Raw genomic sequence first — 16,831 nt, 5'->3', positions numbered from 1 at the left:
GGGGTAGGGTATGGTAAATTGTGGGAGAGAATAGAAGTAAAAGACACAGCTGCTCTTGCAGGCATTGTGTGCTGTAAAAGACCTCTTTCAGTTGAGTGGTACCACCATATGACCCTGACAATGACCCATACACATTTGGAACAACAGCAGTGTTGTTTAGGGGGTCACCTGCACTGTCCTTTTGCACAGCTCCACAGCAGTTCCATTAAAACAGCATGAGGAAGCCCACATCCTATTTTTCAACAAGCAGCTTAGCATATGCATCCTAAATCAGGTGTAACCAAAAAAGTTGCTGGGCTTCCCTTCTAGATCTATTTAGAGAAGCAACTTTAACAGTCAGATCATCAAGCTGTTGTTCAGCAGATCATCTTTCCTGTTTAAAAGATCCTGTTTAAAAGATGTTACATCCTGACAATGCTAAAGGCTGGAAGATTGAGTTGGAAAAAACCTGTATCTTATCAATAAAGCTAATGATACTGTTTGTGTGCCTTACCCCATTCTCTAATAACAAACACAACAAAAACATGTTAAAAGAGTCCAACTGCTATAAAAGAAAAACTTTTACAAATCACTTTCTGTCTGCCGCTCAATATCAAGCACACATATCAGATAAATCTTGATTTTAGCTACATCTTGAAGCTTGGTCATACTTCCAGCAATCCTAGAAATCAATGACAGCTCCTCATAGCCAATAATGATGAGCTAGCTGAATCGTGTGACAAAATTTATTGCAGTGAAATGTTTATTTAGCAAGGTAGTGTAAGAACAATATGATAAGCAAAGAGCAGTAATCTGTAGAAACCAGAGCAGTAAAGCACATTTCAGTTTACTACTAAGATCAGTAAAATATAACATATGAATGGTTGTCATAGTCATCTAGCACAGCCCTTCTCAACCAAGGTGTGCCTTCTGGCTTTGTCAGGGGTGCCTTCAAAATTTTGCTCAGAATCATGCATTCCCATGGTGCAGGTGAGCACTTATCTAGGATAAGTGTCTGGTATAGATTTTGGTGGTGACCACACATCATTTTTACATTTATGTTTTTTTTAATTCTTAGACATGGGTGCCTTTGCATACTTTCAAAGGGTGCCAAGACTAAAAAAAAAAGGGTGCGTAAACCACTAATCTCACAAACCTTCATATAATGTAGATGAAGAGAAGAGTCCATGCTGGGTGGCAACCATGGCTTCCTCCATAAATACAGTGGAGGATTAAATATCCCACCCAAGAACAAGAATAGTGTTATTTGCAGAATTAGCAGGTGAAAATAAAGGGGGAAAAACTGAAAAAAGGCAACTAATGCAGCCACCAATTCTAAGGACTGGTAACTGTAATATATATAATTTTTGATTTTGGGTTTAGATACATTTTAAGTAAGCCCAATAACACACCAAAGCCAAATTAATTGTTTGTGAATCAGTGTTGTATTACTAGTGTTAACCAGTGTACATCCAGTGTTTTCAAGATTTTGCAACTTGTTTATAAATATGCTCCTTAAAGTGGACCTTTACCCCCTTTCACTAAAAATCACATCAGCATGCAGCTCTGGATGCATCCAGGGAAGGTTACATCAGCAGAGCATTGCTGGGAAATCTCATCTGTAATTTCATGAGATCTCAGGGGAAAGCATTTTTCTCCCCTGAGATGATGTGCATGGTCACATGTCCTAGTCACATGTGCCAGAGTTCCAGGAAGTAAAATGAGATCTAGTAATCTGCCCTTAGTAAACATGGCCACGATCAGAAGATTGGGAAAGAAAAGAGAAACAAGGTATGCAAAGAATACAAAGCCTGCAATTATCTAGAAGTATGTGTTTTTGTAGATTTTCATTACTAAATATTTATATATAAGATGTGTTTGTTGTCATTTTAAAAATATAGTTAAAGGTCCCCTTTAAAATTCACATTGCACGTTACATGGTGAAAGATCTTTCATTGTACTATACAATGATGACATGTACTACATAGTTTGTCTTCTGAAGCAGTTGAAGGCAGTACCAACGAAATTGGTCAGAGATTACACAGACAGGGGCACCGGCCAATGGGTTTTGCTGTGGGTGGCTGTCTCTCAGAGTTCCCCATCAAGTCTGATGTGACTGACAGTGGAAAGCCGTGGGCAGATTCCATAGCCGCTAGTCTAGCTGCAGCTACAGACTAGGAGATTCCTCAGCCGACAGCTGACTGTAGAAAAAGGGCTGAGGATGCCATCTGACATCTTTGCCCAAATACCAAATATGGACATGGCCAGTTGAATGTAAACAACGGGTTGGGGGATGTTGGCCATGGCCATATTTGAGTAATGAGTTCAGCCAGCTTCACCTTTGTTTATATTTAGCTGGGGTCCAGGGAGTCTGCTTACATCTTAAGGGCACCCAGTCACTTCAATGGACTGTCAAATGTGCTTCTCCCACCCCCCTCATGTTTCCTATGTATGCTACACTGTTCCTCCTGTGGGCCTGGCACTGGCATGGTGGGTGTGGGCTGCTATCCCCCCCCCCTTGTGACGCCACTGCATGTGAATATCTGTTTGCTGATCTCCCCTCCATGGAATGAACCTGTAAGCAACAATTATTTAATTTCCAGTTTTAGAGCTGTCATCCCTGGCTGCTGTGGCCGGAGATAAGGCTCATCAAGCATGATCTGTGCTTGATCAGCTTCATTGAAGTGCAAAGGGGACATTAGGAGTCTGATAGACCCATAAATGTTTCCTTGTGAGCATATAATGATATCACATTGATAACAATAAAGTTAAGTAAAAGTTTTAGCTTTAAATTAAAATTAAAACACACCAAAATTGTTTTCAAGTCCCCCACCCCTGCATTAATGCACATACTTACACAAACAGACGTTGGTTGCACCCAGTGGCGTCACAAGGGGGGTGCGGCCCGCACCCGGGTGACACCAATGGAGGGGTGACACCAAAATGACTGGCAGTCATTTTGGTGTCACCCCCCTCTGAAAAGTCGGGCACTCGGTCATGGACCAAGAGCTCGACAGTTGCAGGAGAGAGGAGGGGACCCGGCGGCATACCTTATCCCGGCAGGTGAACGTCCCCTCCTCTCTCTGCCGGCACCCATCACCAAGATGGCCGCCGGAAGGTATCACAAAGATGGCAGCGCGTGCACGATGATGTCATGGCGGGGTGTCACTGGTATCCGGCCTCGGGATGCCCCTGGTTGCACCTACATAGAAAAATGACAAAAGGAATACACCTATTGGGTATAGTGCCACACGCCAAAGTGAGAGCAATAATTTTAGGGCCAATATTCAAGGTTAACTCTAAACTGATGACCTGTAAAAGTTTTGAAAGCCTTGTATATAGACAATCAAGGGTACCATAGTTTTACAGGTGTACCATTTTACAGGTGCACACAATTTTGAAGCATGACATGTTTGGTATCTATTTACTTGCTGCAACACCATCTTTTATCAAAACAGTGGGTGTAATATTGTGTATTTGTGCACTAAAATCCATTTAAATTTATTTTTTTTGACAATTTGGGATTCATGGACAGTTGAGTTAATATTGTGTGATATAACAATTGCAATTGCCCCATCCATTTTACTCTACAAGGTCTCCGCTTTAAGAAAATACAAACTTCTGGGGGGTGGAGGTTGGGGTTAACTAATCTTCAGGCCTAAAATGAGCATGAGTGCAAAAGTAAAATGCAAAAAAGTGCTAAAAGGATCATAAGAAACAACTGTATTCATTTGGATTATTGGCATTGTTTAGCTTACTTATTGCATTAATGGTACCATTATTTGCCTTTCTAAGACTGGACCTGGAATGTAACACTTTATAGAACAGCATATTTGAAATTCTTGTATGCTGTCTAAATAAAACATGAAAGCAGGACGTCATAGGAGCGTGACTTGACTTGGGTAGGATGTAAAGGAGAAGAAAAACAATTGGGTTTAACCTGCTGGCCATTGAAGAAGTGAAACAGCTATTTAACTTCCTCAAGGCCAGTATATATTTAGTGACAGTCTGTGCTGAGACGGGAAGGAAATATGGAGTTGTGTTCCATTCTAGCATCTTAATCATTTCAGGCAGCCAGCAACATGTCATCCTACCAGAAACACATGCACAAACACATCATTGTGGCCACTTCACAGCTGAGGATGTTGTTGTTTTAGGAAGTACCACTTCTTCACAAAATGCTCACAACTGGTTTATTAACGTCTTTCAAAAGTAGCATAAAAGAAAGCTATAATGGTTTTGGGTCAGTTGAAAGTGTACCTGTATGTAAAACCCAATTACTAAAGTAGTGTAAATAGCTTCCTTTTTGCTTTGTCAATGTAGTTGTGCAAGTTTTTTCTATATACTGGGGTGAGTAATTGTTTTACAAATACCAAAAGATTCGGTTTCTGCTTTCTTTTTCTAAAGGCATTTTTTAAAATATTGTGACCACCAACTCCCAGCTCTGCAGAATAGTCATCTCCTTGTGCTTTCATCCAATCCTTTAATGTAACTGTCCCTTTTCTTGGCTTATTACAGTTAGTGGAAAAATAATAGATATATAAGATGGATCAATAAATGATAAAACTATGTTCCTGGAGGGACAAGCACTGCCGTGTTAATGCTCATGACAGATATAGTTTTATTTAAAATCATGGTCCACCTTTTGAACCATGTTTCATGTTACACCCATATTTAGGATGTAACATGAAACATGATCGAATACACCATTTTCAAAACCCACATTGCCCCATCCCCCTAACCTAAATAGCAGGATGAAACGTCTTTGGGAATCCTGTTTTTTTTTCTTGAATTGAGTATGGTTGTGCATGGCTCTGTCTACCTTAACCTTTCACACAGATTGCTGAATCAAAATACTACTAAGTCCTGTCTGCCAGTGTAGCAGGAGAGTGTGACGGCAGCAGAACGCAGTATGTTTTGCGATCGCACCTCACTGCAACGTGGGAATTGCTGTGCCGCGTGTTTTGGTGCGGGGGCAATCGCACTGAGGGCGGGAGGTATGTCTGCGGTGCCATTGACATGAATGGCACCACCATGCCCCCTCCCGTGCCAGAACGCGGGAGGCTTGGTTTATGCTATACAGTGTGTTCTAGGCACGAACTGTGTTGGAACACACTGGATATGGTGTGAACTTACCCTTAGAGAAAATACTTTTCCCTTAGAGGAAATGTGCTTCCTGCTCTCCCAATCTAGTTGAATATGCTGGCATAGCCAAGTAGCAGGCAAACTCATCAGCACAAGTGTCCTCACACTGACTTATAGAACAGAGGAAGAGAGGAGTTATGTCTGATCAGTTCGGTTACATTACAAAGTGCACTGTCAAGCTTTGGTACCTATTGGACTGTGCAGTCATAATTAGAGGCACTGTACAACTGTTACACATGGATGTAACACTAGGGAAATGGAGGTTGTAAGTACAGTGTCTATCTAAATAAAGATTGGTTTCTGTCACTTCACCTGGGCTTTAAAGAGACACTATCATTGGTCACTTGCCGTCCGGAGCAATTTCTTATTTTTTGCACGTACATGACAAAATCTGAATTTGTTGATAGAAAAGAACTTAAAACACCCCAAACAATATATTTTCTGAGAGCAGAGGCCCTGTAGAATAAAGAAAATGCTAGTTGCACAATATTTGCACAAATATCAAACTAGTATTTTTAAGATAAAATACACTAAAATTAATTTTAGTATACACAAACAGAATATAATAGCCAATTTATAAGATAATATAGAATATAATGGTAACATATAAAATATAGGGTTGTGTAGGGTAAATAGATACCAAACATGTCAAGCCTTAAAATTGAATGCGCCCATGAAAATCACAAAAAAACACAATACTCAAAATAGCCCATTTTGATTGATGGCCCTAGAATGATTGCTCTCGCTCTAATGTTCGTGGCGATATGTAACGTGTGGCACAATAGTCGTTTTTGTATGCAGGCGCACTCAACGCCTGCTTGCGTTGTATGTGCGTGCACGTGGGGGCAGGGGCCTTTAAAAAATGTTTTGTGCCTTTCACATTTTTTAAAATATGTGGCTTTAAACCGCGTAAAAGAAAAAAGCTGTTTCACTAATTGGCCAGTTAGCTTTTATATCCTTTGCAAATGAGTTGAAAATGGCTGGTGCACAGGCTTTCAACAAAAGGAAATGGTGAACAGAATTCTGTATGCCACTTCAAATAAATAGGCTGCTATATTATGTTACCTATTAGCAGAAATTATGTAGAATATTGATGAGATTGTGGTGAATAATTTCCCTATAATCTTATATTTGCAGAAACAAAACTACTGCGTTCTACCTCTATTGGTTTATAGTGATGACCAAACCTAAAACAGGTGGCATACAAAAGACGTGCAGTGTTTTATCAGGGGTGTGGAATTCCTATTGCCCGTGGCCCGGGACACACAGCTCGGGGCCCCGGGTGAGTAGCTTTTTTTTCTACATTTAGCCCCAGTTTGGGCAGGCAGCTAATTGTGTAGTGTGGAAGCCGTTTTGTACAGGTGATCTTGAACGGTTGTACAGCCGTCCAATATAACTTGTAACCTGCCTCATTCTCCCTCTTCTCCCCTCACTCACCACTCCTCTCTCTCTTCGGCGACCGTGTCCCCAGCCGCTGCCTCTAATACCGCTCCTGGCTGCCTGTCTCCCTGCCCGCTGGCTCCCTTTCTGACGTGGTCTTCGGGGTCCCCTCGCTCTTCTGGGAGACCCGGGACCACAGCAGATTAGATTAGGTTAGAGAGCACGGAGCAGAGCCGAGAACGTCCATTCTCTGCTCTGTGTGAGCAGTGACGCAGGAATGCTCGCAGCCTTCCTGTCACAGTACTGGTTGTAGGTGACAGGGTCAATAAAGAGAACCTGTCACCTCCAAAAGCTATCACACAGGGGCTTGTTAGTCCATGTGTGATAGCAATAAAGTCAAGTGAAAAAAAATAGTAAAAAAAATAATAAAATAAATAAGAATTAAAAATGTAAATGCATAAAAATGTAAAATAAAACAAATAATTAAAAATGGAAATAAATAAAAATGTAAAACATAAAAAGGCGATAAAGTAAAAAATAATAAAATTAATTAAAATAAAAATTTTTACAAAGTAAAATAAAAAAAATAAAGTAAATAAAAAATAAATAAATCACCCCCAGTCGTGCCAGGTAGATTGTGCAGTTTCCCGCCACAATACCGCCCTTGCAATCACGTCTAATCGCATTTGAAAAGACAGCATGTCTCGTAAAAGGTACATGTACTTTCTTTCTGCACCAGCCTTAAGGGTAAATTCACTTTCCCAAGTAATTTGGGAAACTGGAATTACCCGCACAAATCTGGTCCCCTCTCCCTCCTTACTATGCTTACTTTTCAGCGAACAGTCCTTCCCGTCTGCCAGTACGGGGGTGTACTATCTGTACCTGTGCCATGTATTCTGAATTTCGCTTGCAAAATGCAAGCACTCGTTGATCACCTGATGGCACTGACCAATGAGAAGCGCTTCTTAGCACTGCTAAATACAGTTTTGGTTAAAATAAAAAAAAATTGTATCGGGACAAGTAGATTGTCATCGGGCCCCCGTTTAGTCCTTGGACAAGCATTTTTTTTTTTCTCATAATTTCCACACCCCTGAAGTTTTATAGAAAGTCTGACCCATGCCTTTAAAGGAATTAGTTATTAAAAGGACAAAAGCTGGTGCATTCATTACTTATGTAATTATGGAAACTTATGTAATACTATTGTAAAAGCCCCGTGTTTAGCTGCCATTACTGTGTCATGCATTTTACACATTAAAGCAGAATCTGATTTCTGTATACCAGCACCTGAGTATATAGCTAATAAGTACAATCTAAATGCACTATTTTAATTATCTATGTTGTATAATACTGCTAGTTCTTTGGGTGTGCAGGTCCCGCTCACTCTGCCTGGCTTAAAGGCTAAGTTCACCTTTTGCAAAAATGTAAGAAATGCATATTTAATAATATTTTTTTTTTAAATGCATTTCTTAAATTTTTGCATTCAAGCCTGGAAAGCATTGCAACTATGATCCCTCGATCAGGGCTGCAGAACTCAGGCAGAGCTCAGGCTTCAGCACATTCTCACGCAGGCAGAGCTCCATACTGAGGTACAGAGTTTCAGTTAGTAGAGATGGGGAAGGACGGCTGGACAGGAATAAGGACAGCTCTACTGCATCTAACCAGAGGGAGAGGGTGGCTGGATGCTGGATGAGGTGATTTAATGCAGTTTGAAGTCCAGACTACATGTCACTCTCTTTCTTTGGTTTGGTCCTTCAGTTACACATTTAATCAAAATAAAAAAGCAAATTCTTGCGGGGATGATAGAATCTTTGGCTTTATAATATATGTGGCATCTACAATAAGTATACATTCTAATTGGAATATCAGTATCTGCTGCTCTATAAGTATAAATTCTAATTGGGATATCAGTATCTGCTGCTCTATGGGTTGGCATGGGCCATAGTTCAAAATATCTATTTGTAACCTGAAGATAGCTTGGCATTAGTTGTGTCTGCATAGGAATGTCTTTTTTCAAGTACAAACATCCTGCATTCTGATCTAATAAAAATCACTTCCATGCCATGTTTTTTCTAACAGTCTGAAAATTCAGAACAATAGTTCAACTGCATAACATGTAAAAAAAAAGTGATGTCAAGTCAAAATAGCATACAGCATCTTATCTCCCTTGTGGTCACGGGGTGCAGATCTACTCCCACTGTATCATGGAACTTAAAAAGGAAGCTAAAAAGTTTGATTTTATATTGATGGAGAGTCTTTTGCAATTCTTTTTCTACAAATTAAAAGTAAAACAACAATATTTTGCATTAGGCTCAATTCATGAGGCTTTACACAAGGATAAGGATTTTAATCCTTCAGGCTTTAATTTTCAAATCTAATTGGAGCAATTTGAAAGTACTTGTTACATTTTTGAAAATACAGATCCTTATCCTTATTGGTGTTTTAGCTTTGCAAAAGTCGCTTTTTTTCCAATGACGTTACTGAAAAAGAGCATGTGAATCTCTATTAAAATGATAATTTTAATAGAAAAACACATAGAACTAGTATTCTGATTAGTGAGCCAAGTGTTGCAATCAACTCAGATTTGGGTTTACCCTATCATGCTGTATAAAAAAAATTAAGAGTTAATTAAATTAGAATTAATTAAAATTAATTAGAATGAATTAAAAATACAATATGGCCTGTTCAAAAAAAATTTCATAGTACCTCAAAAGACTGGAAGGGGTTATTAAATAACTTCTAAAGACCTGGGAATTCTTCAGTAAACAGCAGAAAGATTACAAATGGAAGGATTTTAACACCAGGAGTGGGATTTTAATATAGGGCACTGTGTTGACAACAGTCTAAAATACACCACTGCTGTCAGAATGTGACAATGGCATTCTTAGCCTCACCCTGCTCAGAGATTTTTCAGCTCACAGGACAACAATCTAAGTGCCAGCATACTGAGAGCAATTGTCAGGGGGTCGGTTAACTCTGCATTTAGCCCTATACACACATGAACAGTAGCTGACACCACGTTTTAATGGAAACAAACAGCGTTCACAGTATCTGCTGTAACAATTCTGACCTTTAGATAATGTCTGTGAAACTCACTGTCATGCAGCCAGGGAGGTAACAGAGATTAAAATATGAAGCTTTCTTCAAAGAGGCAAGGATTTTTAATTATTGTTTTTTAATATGAGAAAAAAAGCAGTGCAATAAAAATATTTGCAGAAAAATATATTACAGAAATAACAATAATAATATAATGTGCCGAGCTACTAAATAAATAAATGTAAACATCAAAACATAAACATCAGTGCACAAAAGTCCCATAAAAGTGAAGATTCAAAAGTGATCACAGAGGTTATGATCCATAAAAAATGATGGAAATAGTGAAAGTGATAGAAGTGGTAATAGCGATCTTCTATCCAAACTCTTGCATACCGCACACCCAACAGATACTTCAATCCACAGGTGATAGAGTGGTGTGCAGGTGGGTGCTCACCTGAGCTGATGACCAATAAAGATCATAAAACGCTGTTCTCTTTTTGGCGGGGAGGGACACCTCTTAATTCCCTAGTTTGCTCAAAAAGCCAGTATAAAGGAAAATGAATGGTGAAAGAAACAATTCCGGGTTTAACTAATCCATTTTGAGGGCATGGCAGGGGGTGTGTCCATTGTGTAAATACAAGGTGCTGGAAAGTGTCCCTCTCTTCATCTCAGAAAGCTGGGAGGTATCATAAAAGTGTCAGGGGTACTTTGATATAACAGGTGTTCTGTATGCAGGTAGAGGTAGAGGAGGTAAACAGCCCAGGTTTAGGGAAGCAAGCTGGCCATACACCTTTATAACCATCGCAAGACTTTTGTCTTGCGATGGTTGTAAGGTAATTAAAAAAACGTACGATCTGCTCATCTTGGACAGGCAGATCGTACTTGCGATCATCGCAAGCCCTCCCCGCTGAGGGACGGGCTTCCGATGACTGCAAAGCTTGCGCACACCAGCCCGTGCGGCATTTGTCTTACGAGCAGGCCACAAACCCGCCGAAAATCGTACGATTCTCTCCCTGCTCGTAAGACAAAAGACGTGCGACCATACAGTAGAAACGATCGCACGCCTTCCATACATCTGCCGATTATCATATGATCGCGGGATTTCCCACGATTATCGTACGATAATCGGCAGGTGTATGGGCACCTTTACTCACCTACTCATATGTGAAGCACTCTGAGAATTTTATAAACCTCTCTGTAGTGGATTGGATGGAGTCTGATTGAGGTAAACTAAATAAATGGTCTAATTTTTAGATCATTGGCTTATTTATTAAACTTGTTCCCTGGAATTGCTCTTTCAAGTTATGATGATATAAAAACCTCAAATAATGCAGTTATTCATTTAATAAAAATCATTTTTTTTAGGTTTGGCTAAGTAAAGTAACTAAACTGTTCTGATATTAGACTCCTGTCACCCATTTACATCAGTATTCACGCTTGTGGTGGGGCAGTACTAGTAGCCAATTAAGTTCTGTTGATTGCACTGCATGTGTGCTGACAGGACGAGAGAGGAGAGTGAGCAGAGTGATGACTACATTAATGATCCGCTGCTCCTTGATAGCCCAATCAGCAGGCAACAGGTTTGTTCTTCACTAGCTGCTGCTTCAGTGGAGGTCAGGTAATGACTGTAATGTCTAATAAGGGTCTCCAGATCTCAAGACATGCTAAGCATCATTTCAAATCATTTAGCAGGTCAAAGTGTTTCATATATGCAATTTTAATGTGTATTACCGTGTTTTTCTAGAATTTAGATTTAAAGCAAGCCTGCCATTAGAAAAATGCGTTCTGAAAATGCGATTTGCCTGGATTCCATGCAGATTTTCCAGTCTAAACACTTTCTGTGTGACTGACCCATAACAAATACGCTGGTCAAGAGTTCTGGTTTCAAGTCGTTTGTTCCTGGACAGTGACTTAGAAAGTATTGAACCTAGAGATAGCCAGGCAACTAGCATTTCTGGAAGTAGGTCGTCAATGACAGCCTACATATTTCTATATATTTCAATGTGAAAAACTATACATATTTCCTCCACAAGATGGCAGTCAATTTGCACAGAAATGAACAGGATGTAGCACGCAATGTTAAGAATGTACTCAAATGTAACTCATATATCCAATTGACAACTGAAAGGTAAATCTTAATTGGTTGCAGACATCCCAACTCTCCGGGACACTCCGGGAGTCTCCCGCTATCAGATATCGGCTCCCTGCCGCCCGGGAGAAAAACATTTTCTTCCGGGAAAGGTTTACTTTGCTCTATCTAGCAAAGTAAACCTTTCCCTGGGATCTGTTTTTTTTCCTGACATCGGGGCCGCCAGCCACCGTCAGTCAGAGAAAAGAAAAAAAAAGCATAGGAAAGCATTGTTAGATTGCTATTGGCTATTTCACTTAGCAATAGCCAATAGTGAACTAGCTATTGCATCCGCCCACTGCTGCTGTCAATCAGTAGAGGGGGACCTGAATTTCTCCATCAGGTCCTCTTCTAGTGATTGACAGCAACAAAGGGCGGGTGCAATAGCCAGCTTGCTATTGGGTATTGAAGATTGAAATAGCTAATAGCAATCTAGCTATACATTCCTATGCTGGTTTTTCTTTATTCTGACGGCAGGAGCTGTCAGAACACTAAAAAAGCAAAAAACTAGGGATGCACCGATACCACTTTTTTAAGACCGAGTACGAGTACCGATACTTTTGATCAAGTACTCGCAGATACCCTAAGGGGATAGGTCACATTTTTTCTAAAGCAATACAAACTAATGCTTTAAGGTCACTTTCTTAATATTATGATTCATGAGATGACGAGGGAGCATGACGCCAGAATGCCGGGCGCTGCGTCATTACACGGCGCCCGGCTTCCGGATTTGCTAGCTTCCTGACCAATCGGGAAGCCGGGCACCGTGTCATTGCACGCTACCCGGCTTCCTGATTGGCCCGGGAAGTCGGCTCCATGCTCTCTCATCACAAGTGACGAGAGAGCATGGAGCCGTTTCCTGGCCAATCAGGAAACCGGGCAGCGTGTAATGATGTGCTGCCCGGCTTCCTGATACAGGAAGTACTCGTGCAAGGTATCGGAGCATTTGGGCGAGTACGAGTACTCACCCAAATACTCGGTATCGGCACCGATACCGATACTAGTATCGGTATCGGTGCATCCCTACAAAAAACCATAAGATAGCAAAGAAGCTATTGCTTCCGGTGCTATCTGCCATCCTTTCAGGGGGGGGCAGCTCCCTGAAATGAGATGGGCACCTCCCTGAAATTGCTCAGGTTGGGATCCCTGTGGTTGATAAGATTTAAGAGCTATATCTAAACCCGAGGATAAAGTATTCTTCTGTAGACCTGCACCATGACGGAGGCTCCTGATCTTTGTAGCCCTAATAACGTTTGCTCTGTAATTATGATTTATTTGAACCCCTGACTTTTTATGTTATAGTATAACCATGCACCCAGAACCTTTTCCTTAGCCTTACTCCATCACATCCCCATATCAGTCTCACAGTCTGGTTTACCAAACACTATGGGGGGAATGCAAACCACATTCACCCAGCATGGTTTTGATGATCTCTGTAAGCATCCCTGACCTCGCCATGACCTCCTGAGGATGCTACTTTGTAGCGAAACACATTGATGAAAGGAGATCCAAGTCCCAAACTAGGTTTCAAGAGCTGTATCGTTTCTTATGATGATTACTTTACAACAAGGCACTGTTACGTGATGTGATTACAATATATTATTGTGTGTTTTCCATTCACCCAGCGTAGTTTTAATTAGGGATGTTCAGATACCAAGTACTGTACTCAGTACAAGTACAGATAATTTTCCAGCTCCAACCAAGACTAGACTAGAGAAAAACTCAAAAGTTAGGAGGCAGCTGTCATTTTTAAGGAGCGTACAGCGCTGCTGGATTTGTGAATCCCTGTTTTAATGTATGATTTTTTTAAAATACATATATATATATACTGTATATATATGTAATGCATCAATACCATTTTTTCAAGTACAAGTATTGATACTTGTACGAGTATTCACAGATACAAGTACTGATACATTTTTGTTTATTGTCATGTGACAGTTTTTCTAAAACAATACAGACTAATGATTTCAGGACGGTGGTGGAGCACCAGAGCCAGGTCCCAGCTGCGACCGTTGCAATCCTGGTAGTTCTCATGAAAATGCCAAGTATTGGCGCTGGTATCTGAACTGGTATCTGAACATCCCTAGTTTTCCCTATGATCTCTGTATACATTTTAAAAATATGTAAATAAAATTGCTGGCTGTACCTCAAAAGCCCCCATGTTTCTCTTGGTTTTACTTCGATTGGGGTGTGGTACTAGAGCCGATTCCCTGAGTTGATATTTGTATGTGTCTACCTCTTCAAACATCTTGTGCAATTCATGCATATGAGCATTTTACGGTCATTGGAGTTGCTTCCTCCAAAAAATGTCAAAAGTTGCCAAGATGGCTTAATAAATAATGTTACTAATTAATGACAACACTTCCACAGCACTTTACATAGTACATAGTATTCCACTCCCACAATGGAGCGTACAGTGGGACAGACTATATCGATTGTCAGTCAGCCAGCCATAACCAAACACAGGTCAACCATCACCGTCCAGACAGAAAGGATACTCGGTCCATTCTACACCATGGTCCACCATTTAGGGTCCCCTGCATTAGACCCCACAGAGCATGCAGCATTAAGCTACAAGCCAGTGACACTAGAAGGTTCTTGTTGCAGCGAATGGAAATGTAACAGAAAGCATTTCATTTATATCCTATAGTAAGGACAACAGACAATGAGGGGGATTTATCAAAACTGGAGCAGAAGGAATCTGGAGCAGTTGCCCATAGTAACCAATCACCTTCTCTCTTCAGTTTTTTTTCTAAAAGGAAAGAGAGAAGCTGATTGGTTGCCATGGGAAACGGCTTCAAATTCTGTCTGCTTCGGGTTTGATTAATTTCCTCCTACTGTCTACTGTCCTAATGTCCTCACAATAGGATATAAATGAAATGGTTTCTAATACATTTCCATTTGCTGCAACGATAACCTTAATTCCCATCTATGAGGGGAATTTATCAAAACTAGAGCAGGCAAAATCTGGAGCAGCTACGCACAGCAACCAATCAGCTTCTCTCTCATTTACAAATCTTACCTGAAGAAACTGAAGAGAAACGCTGATTGGTTGCCATGGGTGACTGCTCCAGATTTTGTCTGCTCCAGTTTTGATAAATTCCCCTCAATGTATCTTGTTCACTTGTTGTCTTCTAGTTTCAGTCTGTTTTTTTGGTGATAATCTGTCCTGAAATATTACTAATTCGTGTAATTGTAAGGAGCTCCATTGGTGGTTGATGAATTGTAAACATAAAATTGATTCTTGCTAGTAAATAAAAGTAAATCACCGGCACACACTTGAAGGGTTTTTAAAGTATTGATATGTTTATTCAATACCCAATGTCACATACTGTCATACGGTGCTAACGTTTCGGGTCCGCACAGGGATCCTTCATCAGAGCGACAGTATTGAATAAACGTATCAATACTTTAAAAACCTTTCAAGTGTGTGCCGGTGATTTACTTTTATTTACTATTAGTGTTTTGCACGGCGCCATCCGTGTGGTCACTTGGGCACCACATATACCTTGTGGTTTTGAGACCGTGGCAGTGCGAATGGGATTTGGACTTTGTTGATTCTTGCTAGAACATTCTTGCTTGGTGTGCTAGTATTTACTATTGCATTGTTATAAACAGTTTGTAATACATGGAATATTAAATATGTTGTTGTCCTTTTTATGATGCAACCACTATTCTCTGTTACTCTGTTTTGGTTGCAGAATTAGTACTCTCTGCCATACTAGTATTCATTTTGTTACTATGAAAATGAAGGGGAAATCCCTCTGACTAATTTTTTTTCTGTTCTGTACGTGTTACCCCTTGGGGAAAACCGTTTTTTCCTCTTGCATGCTTTACAAGGTTTGTTGTTGCGCAGTTGATAGCATTGAAAGATGTGTATTATGTGGTACAGGAATGTGATGTCAGGATTATTTTTGATGATCGAAAGGTATTTAAAGCTGTACTTCAAGTAGATAAAAAAAAACAGTAATACATTTATATTATCATTAAAAACCAAAATTAAATGTAACTAGCATAATCTAGGAATCCATTGTACAGCAGCAATGAGACTAAGAGAGGGTGGGACATCTCTACAACCCAATCTCACGTTTAGTTTACTAATTGGTATTGTGATTGTAGTCCTTCACAGGAGTGAGCTTGGATCGGTGGCTCCTTTACATCACATACAGGGACCAAAGGGAACTAAAAAAGACTCCCACTAGAAGAAAGTACAGTGTCAGCATGGATTCAGAGATGATTTGAGGATGTACAGCTGAGCGATACACAAATAAGATTTGTTAAAGGTCAAAATGACTTCAGCTTGGCAAAGCAATGCACACTGGGATTGCCTTGTCATTAGCAGGGCATTGCTGGGAAAGCTCATCTGTAATCTCACGAGATCTCAGGGAAAGGTATTTTCCTCCCCTGCGATGATGTGCATGGTCACATGTCTAGTCACATGTGCCAGAAATCCAGGAAGTAATAGGAGAGCTAGTAATCTGCACTTAGTAAACATGCCCACTGTCAGAAGACTGGGGAAGAAAAGAGAAACAAGGTATGCAAATAATACAAAGCCGGCAATTATCTAGAAGTATGTGTTTGTAGATTGTCATTACTAAACATTTCTAAAAGTGTTTTTGATGTTATTTTAAAGATTTGGCTAAAGGTTCACTTTAAGGACCGGTTCACACCTTAAAGTTTGCATTCCAGAGCGTACGGCCTCTGGGACGCACGCCAGACGGCTCCCTGCACTATTTTTGCAGATTGCACTGGACCGGAACGCAGGCACTAATGTGCCACACGTTCGTGTGCAGGAGATCGCCCTGCGGGTGGGAGGCGTTGCTGCGGTGCCATTGACTTCAATGCACTGCCATGTCCATTCCAACCCCTGAACGTAGGGAGCTGGCCGGCTTGCTTTCCAGAGGCCGAACGCTCTGGAACGCAGACTTTGTGGTGTGAACCGGCCCATATAGTTAGGATACTTACATGAATTTTGAAGGTTTACCTCCTGAGTTTAGCGTCACTTTAACAAAAATCACCATTTTTGCCAGGCAAACACGGGTAACAAATCACTAAGGAGGAAAAGAAAGCTGAACCATGCTTTCCTTGCACTTTCAGAACACTTGAGCAAAGTCAGCCTTTGCATCATATAAGATCCTTCTCCATCTATAAAAACTTGCATTG

At 40.5% G+C, this 16,831-nt stretch overlaps 1 protein-coding gene across 1 annotated transcript in view; it reads right to left on the bottom strand.

Annotated features, from left to right (window-relative positions):
- The window catches only part of FLT3 (fms related tyrosine kinase 3), an 89,251-nt gene that overhangs the window by 41,408 nt on the left and 31,012 nt on the right, over positions 1-16,831 (bottom strand). The window contains exon 2 of the mRNA XM_018567801.1: positions 6,562-6,682. Coding sequence (XP_018423303.1) covers positions 6,562-6,682 — 121 coding nt within the window. The remainder of the gene's footprint in view (positions 1-6,561; positions 6,683-16,831) is intronic.

The sequence above is a fragment of the Nanorana parkeri genome, unplaced genomic scaffold, assembly GCF_000935625.1.
Source record: "Nanorana parkeri isolate BGI_ZX_2015 unplaced genomic scaffold, ASM93562v1 scaffold1095, whole genome shotgun sequence".
NCBI lineage: Eukaryota > Metazoa > Chordata > Amphibia > Anura > Dicroglossidae > Nanorana > Nanorana parkeri.
Note: the sequence above shows the minus strand (reverse complement) of the source record. Positions and strands in the feature narration are given on the sequence as shown.